Source organism: Plecotus auritus, assembly GCF_963455305.1.
Source record: "Plecotus auritus genome assembly, chromosome: 12".
Lineage (NCBI taxonomy): Eukaryota > Metazoa > Chordata > Mammalia > Chiroptera > Vespertilionidae > Plecotus > Plecotus auritus.
In genome coordinates, this window is record NC_137778.1 from 8898573 (window position 1) to 8904572 (window position 6000).

The window sequence follows — 6000 nt, forward strand, 5'->3', positions numbered from 1 at the left end:
GCTGACTAATAGAGACGATTGGGGAATTAATTCTGCCACAAAAGAAAACAAGTAAAACACCCTGCAACCCAAAATAAATGCTTTTTGTGTCCATTGCATTCTGAGTTACTCATTCCCCTGAATTCAAAGCACACTGGAGCTGGTCTCTTATTTAGTTTCAGCGACAGGAGGGAAGGAGGCAATGATCATTGATGGGATACACACACACACACACACAGAGAAACACACACGCGCGCACACACACTCGCCGCTGTCTTTTTTAATTGTATTCTCTTTACAGCCCTTTGAGAGAAACAGTACCCTCATCTTCCAGAGGGAGAATCAGGCGCAGAGGCTAAGTAACTTGCTCAGGGAAGCAGAGTAGCACATGGCAGAGGTGGGATTTGATCTCAGGCCTGCCTGACTCCAGGGCCCACGTCCAGAGGGACTGTTAGAGGACAAGGCCAGGGCCCACCTGAAGGGGGGTCCCCACCCTAGGTCACTTTGCAGGCACAGGCTCAGGGCTTTGGTTCCCTCACTGCCCACTAACATCTGTGCCCCTTGGTCCTGACAGCCCCCTTCGTGGCACCCTCAGGGCTGAGCGGAGGTGGTGGAGCCCCTGGCGAGCTCATTGTCAACTGGACGGTAAGCGCTTGGACAGAGGCAAAAACGTGCTTCCAGTTCTCTGGGGGGACAAGTCCTGCTCCCCCTCCTCACAGAGCCATTGCCCAGTCCCGCAGCCGCCGTCCTCTCCCTCCCCTGCACCCGCTGCCTCCCGCAGGGGCGCCCACACAGGGTACAAACCACCGCCGCGCACGCAGTCCTGGGCTGCCCTCCTGGTGAAGGTTGGGTAGGGGCACAGGATGGGCAGGAAACGCACCCACGGCCCCTCACCCATGCCACGCTCTTGCCCCTCAGCCCATGTCACGGGAGTACCAGAACGGAGACGGCTTCGGCTACCTGCTGTCCTTCCGCAGGCAGGGCAGCGCCGGCTGGCAGAGCGCGCGGGTGCCCGGCGCCGACGCCCAGTACTTCGTCTACAGCAACGAGAGCATCCGGCCCTACACGCCCTTCGAGGTCAAGATCCGCAGCTACAACCGCCGAGGGGATGGGCCCGAGAGCCTCACTGCCCTTGTGTACTCGGCAGAGGAAGGTGGGAGACCCCGGCCCACCCTCTGCCCCATCGCAGCTGCTACTCCCCCCTCAGTCCCACCGTGGGGTGGAGAGGACACGGGGTGCCCACGGGGAAGACAGGCCTGGGGTTCTAGGCCGCTGGCCTCATTTCTAGCCCTTGTCACCTGGTCTCCCCTCAGGCCTGGGAAGGAGAGGGAGGCCCTCTGGGACCCCCGTAGCCTTTGTCCTGGACCCTGGGCCCTGAAGTTCTTAGCAAGGGCTGTTGGGGTTGGTGGCTGCTCTGTAGGACACGAGGAGACCCTGGGAATCCAAATCCATTCTGTATCGGTCCCCAGAGCCCAGGGTGGCCCCGACCAAGGTCTGGGCCAAGGGGGTCTCAGCCTCAGAGATGAACGTGACCTGGGAAGCGGTGCCGCAGGACATGAATGGGGTCCTCCTGGGCTACGAGGTGAGCACTGACCTGGGCCTGGGAGAGGGAGGATGCTGGGGTTGAAGGTTGGGTGAGGGCGCCCAGCCGGCGGGGCTCAGTGGTTGAGCGTGTTGAGCGTCAACCCGTGAACCAGGGGATCGCGGTTCGACTCCAGGTCAGGGCACATGCCGGGGTTGCGGGCTTGGTCTCCCCCATGTGGGGCCCGCGACGGGAGGCCGATCCATGGTTCTCTCTCCCTCCCTCTCCCTTCTTCTCTGAAATTAATAAAAATTACAAAAAAATACAGATTGGGTGGGAGCACTAGTCATTCCTCTTTGGAGCACTCATTCACTAACCTGGCAGACAACACCCAGTCTGTGCAGCACTGTGAATGCAACCCTAGCTGAGACCGATGGCTGGTGCCCACGGGGAAGACAGGCCTTTAGACAGCCTTGAGGTAATGCTAGGCTAGCACCTGCACTGGAGCTACGGGGGGGGGGGGGGGGGGGGGCCTAGGAGAGGAGGGGCCTAGGAGAGGAGGGGCTTTGGGGAGGAGGAGTTTGGGCAGGAGGGGCCTAGGAGAGGAGGAGTTTGGGGAGGAGGAGCCTAGGAGAGGAGGGACCGAGGAGAGGAGGGGCCGAGGAGAGGAGGGGCCAAGGAGAGGAGGGGCCGAGGAGAGGAGGAGTTTGGGGAGGAGGGGCCGAGGAGAGGAGGGGCTAGGAGATGAGGGGCAGGTTCTGAAGGGGCATGGCCTGCCCCTTTCATGCCAGAGCCCAGCTAGTTTGGCATCCTCAGGGCTACAGGGAACCACATGGCCCCCTCTATGTACCCGTTGATCATCCTGTCCCTATGGAACTCTGGAGCCAGCAGTTTCTGACTGACCTGAGCCCTGGGCCCACCGATGAGTCCACCCTAGGGTGCCTGTGCAGGACATGGGGCGAGGAAGCCCAGAGGAAGGGACGAAGAAGCAAGGATGTCACTGCCTAAGGAAGTCATCCGCCCGGTCACTAGTGATGTGGTTAATGCCACTCCAGCGGTCAGCTGGGTGTTAGCACAACAGGCTAGCAGGCCCCACTGAGGAGTAACTCCCCACTCAGGGAGCAGGAGAGGGACAGAACGTGGCGGCCAGGGCCGCAGTCAGGGGAGCCCTGCAGTCCTGCACTTGACGGCTGAACCTAGGGTATCCCGGCCCCTTCAGATCCGCTACTGGAAAGCTGGGGACAAAGAAGCAGCCGCTGACCGTGTGAGGACAGCAGGGCTGGACACCAGTGCCCGAGTCACTGACCTGCACCCCAACACCAAGTACCACGTGACCGTTCGGGCCTACAACCGGGCGGGCACTGGGCCTGCCAGCCCTTCTGCCAATGCCACGACCATGAAGCCCCGTGAGTCTGCCGGCCCGGGGTGGGGGACAGGCGTGTTTGGGGGGAGGGGTGTCTCTAGGATCCCCCTTTCCCCCAGTGCAAGACAAATGCTCTAGCCCACAAGCCTGGCTGGACGGAAACGAGGCAGCAGCCTCGTGAAAATGGGGCGTGGAGTTCCCAGCCTCTCTCCTCCCGCCGGTGGATTCTCACGGGGTGTGTACCTTAGGCAGCTGTGGCGCGATGTTCTGGGTGCAGCGGCTAGGGCAGACACTCAGAAAAAGGCTGGCCAAAGGCAAGGGGTGGGTGGTGAGGACACATTCCCAGGTCGGCCCAACTCCTCCCTCCTCTGGCAGCTCCACGGCAACCCCCCGGCAACATCTCCTGGACGTTCTCGAGCTCCAGTCTGAGTATTAAGTGGGACCCTGTGGTCCCTCTCCGCAATGAGTCTGCGGTCACTGGCTATAAGGTAGGAAGGGGTCGGCCAAGCGCTGGACGGTGGGGAACTGCTCGTCTGCATTCGCAGGGAACACAAGAGGGCTACACTTTGTAGCAGAAGGGACCCGCGTTAGATGTAAGCAGGAGATACACAAATGGGTCTCCAGGTCACTTGTAGTGGCCACTGTAAGAAAGGGGGCTGCAGGAAGGCAGGGTTCAGGGGGGCCGTGAGGGACTGGGGGGGAGTCTGGGGTCCTTCTAGCCTAAGGGGTCTGCAAAAACAGTGCAGCTGGTTGCCAGCTTTTCTCCACCAATGAAGCGCTTGTTCAAGAGCCTGGTCCTGGTCAACAGGAAACAGGAGGGGTGAGGACACAGGCCCTCTCGGGCCCAGTGCCTCGGGCCGAGGAAGAGGGAAGAATCGGCCCTGGTGTAAGTGACGCCACCTGCCTAACCTCCCCACAGATGCTGTACCAGAATGACCTACACCCGACTCCCACGCTCCACCTCACCAGCAAGAACTGGATAGAAGTTGCCGTTCCCGAAGACATCGGCTATGCCCTGGTGCAGATTCGGACCACGGGGCCTGGAGGGGACGGAACCCCGGCAGAAGTCCACATCGTGAGGAACGGAGGTGCTGCCTCCCCCCACCCCGTCCCCCAGGAGGCTCAGGGTCCACTCAGATGCCTGATGAGGAATCTTTCCTGCCCAAGGCAACCCCCATGGAGCCAGACCCCAAGGGGAAAGGGGAAGGCAGGCAGAAGTCAAGTGCAAAGTAGTCCTGGAAGTGCCCTTGCCCCCCCCTCCCCAGCCCTCACCCCTCGGAGAGCTGGGGAGGTGAGTGTGCTCCCCTGAGGCCCTGCAAGATGCTGTAGGAGTGGGGCTGAAACACCTCTCCGTCCTGAAGCCTGCCCTCCGTGCGTCTCCATAGAAAGGCCTGGGTCCCCTCCCAAGAGTGGGGTGTGGTGGTTGGAGGGGGGGCGGTACCCGGCCAACCCTGCCCCATGTTTCTGCCTGCTGCTTCCAGACACAAGCATGATGGTGGAGAACTCAGCAGTCTGCCCGGCCCCGCGCCCCAGCACCATCCTCTCCCACTCCGTGGCCATGCTGGTCCTCATAGGCCACCTGGAGCTCTGACCTTGGCGCCCCTCCCTCCACCGCCGGACACCACCTCTGAGGATGCAGCCATCTGGCCCGGACCCTCCCGATGCCAAGATGGCCCAACACTGTGCCTGAGAATGGCTGGTTAAATACCTACTGTAGACACCGCCCTTTTTGTAGGAGGCAGGAGATTTCATATTCTGCCACTGGCTAGAACCCATGCGAGGATTTTTTTTTTTTTTTTTTTTAAATCAAGAGGCATCAGGCAGTAATTTCCATGATGATACGGAACCCATGCCGGGCCCTCTGGGGTGCCAGGCCTATGGGAAGAAGAGCATCTGAAACATTCCCTTCACGTCGGTGGAGAGGGCGTCCTGGGACCGCAGATGGACTCTGTCCCCTGAGGGCAGCGCCCCAGACCCGGCAGGAGCACTGGAGGTGACCCGGCTGAAGTGGAGCAAGGCATACACATGAGCATCCCTCAGTCTAAGGAGAGAGCCCCCCTGGGACCAAGGACCCTCCTACTTTCTCGAGGGGCGGCACGGCTGGGCCCTGGCATTGCCCTCGATGACTCCCTGGAGGCTCCTGCCACCTGACCAAGTGGCTGAGCACCAGTGCCCTGAGGGCCAAGCCCCTGCAGCATTGGGGGTGATACTCCAGACTGGGGGAGGGGGGCAGCTAACAGGGACTGAGAGGCTGGGACACCTGGTGGGGAGGGGCACCAGACTTGGCCTGACGTTGCCCTCTTAGCCAACACTGCCAACCCGACCTGTCACCCAGAGTGACAGCAGCCACTCCAGGTGGCTGGGTGACTAAAGGGCTTGTCTTGGGGAGGCCCCCCCACCCACCAAGACCCATTCTGCACAGTCCCTCCAGGGTTGGGCAGGAGACCAGAGACGGGTATGTGCCCACCCTCCTCTCCAGCGTGGCCTGCAGGCCCAGGACTCCACTCCCCCAGCACTGACCCTCTCACGCCTGGAAGAGTAGAGGGCAGGCTTCTGAGGACGACAGAGGATAAACGTGGCCCTGTCTGCTCCCAGGAAAACCCGGGGCACCTGGCAAGACCCGTCCCCCGGGCTGCCTCAGGCTGCTCTTTTGCATTTCTCCAGAAGAAAGGGGGTTAATAAATGGGACCTCCGACCTTGTGCTCTGGGTATATTACCAGTCACAGAACATTGAGGCTTTAGAGCTCACCTGTCCAAGCCCCTCACTTTACAGATGAAGACACTGAGGTCGAAAGGGTCAGGGTCACACAGCATGTCCGCCACGACGGGGCTCAGATAAGAACTCCAGCCCCTTATTAAGAAGGGCAAATTCTGCTTCTAGAGATTCTGGTGGGTGATTGTGGGGTGAGCAGCCTGGCTGGGCCCACCCAAGGTGTGGGCAGATTCTAGGAGACATCAGGCCTTTGCCTTCGGAGCTCACTTCTGCTAAGACCTCACTCTGCAGTGCTGGCTTGAAGCCCCGTGCCCCTTACCCTTGTTCCCAGAGGCCAAAGCCAGGACAGGGACTCCCCAAACCCAGGGGCCAGTGGCGGCACAACCTGTGCTGACTGGTGGCCGTTGACATCCACGAGCAGCA

The 6000-nt window shown here is 60.9% G+C and overlaps 1 protein-coding gene across 1 annotated transcript in view; it reads left to right on the top strand.

The window, feature by feature from the left end:
• Positions 1 to 5564, top strand: part of CNTN2 (contactin 2) — a gene marked incomplete at its 5' end in the record, with an annotated part of 29151 nt that extends 23587 nt beyond the window's left edge. Inside the window, 7 exon segments of the mRNA XM_080647301.1 lie at positions 554 to 624; positions 898 to 1132; positions 1449 to 1561; positions 2721 to 2907; positions 3240 to 3352; positions 3784 to 3952; positions 4346 to 5564. Of these exon segments, the coding sequence (XP_080503427.1) occupies positions 554 to 624; positions 898 to 1132; positions 1449 to 1561; positions 2721 to 2907; positions 3240 to 3352; positions 3784 to 3952; positions 4346 to 4455 (998 nt within the window). The 3' untranslated portion in view covers positions 4456 to 5564.
• Positions 5565 to 6000: the final 436 nt, after the last annotated feature.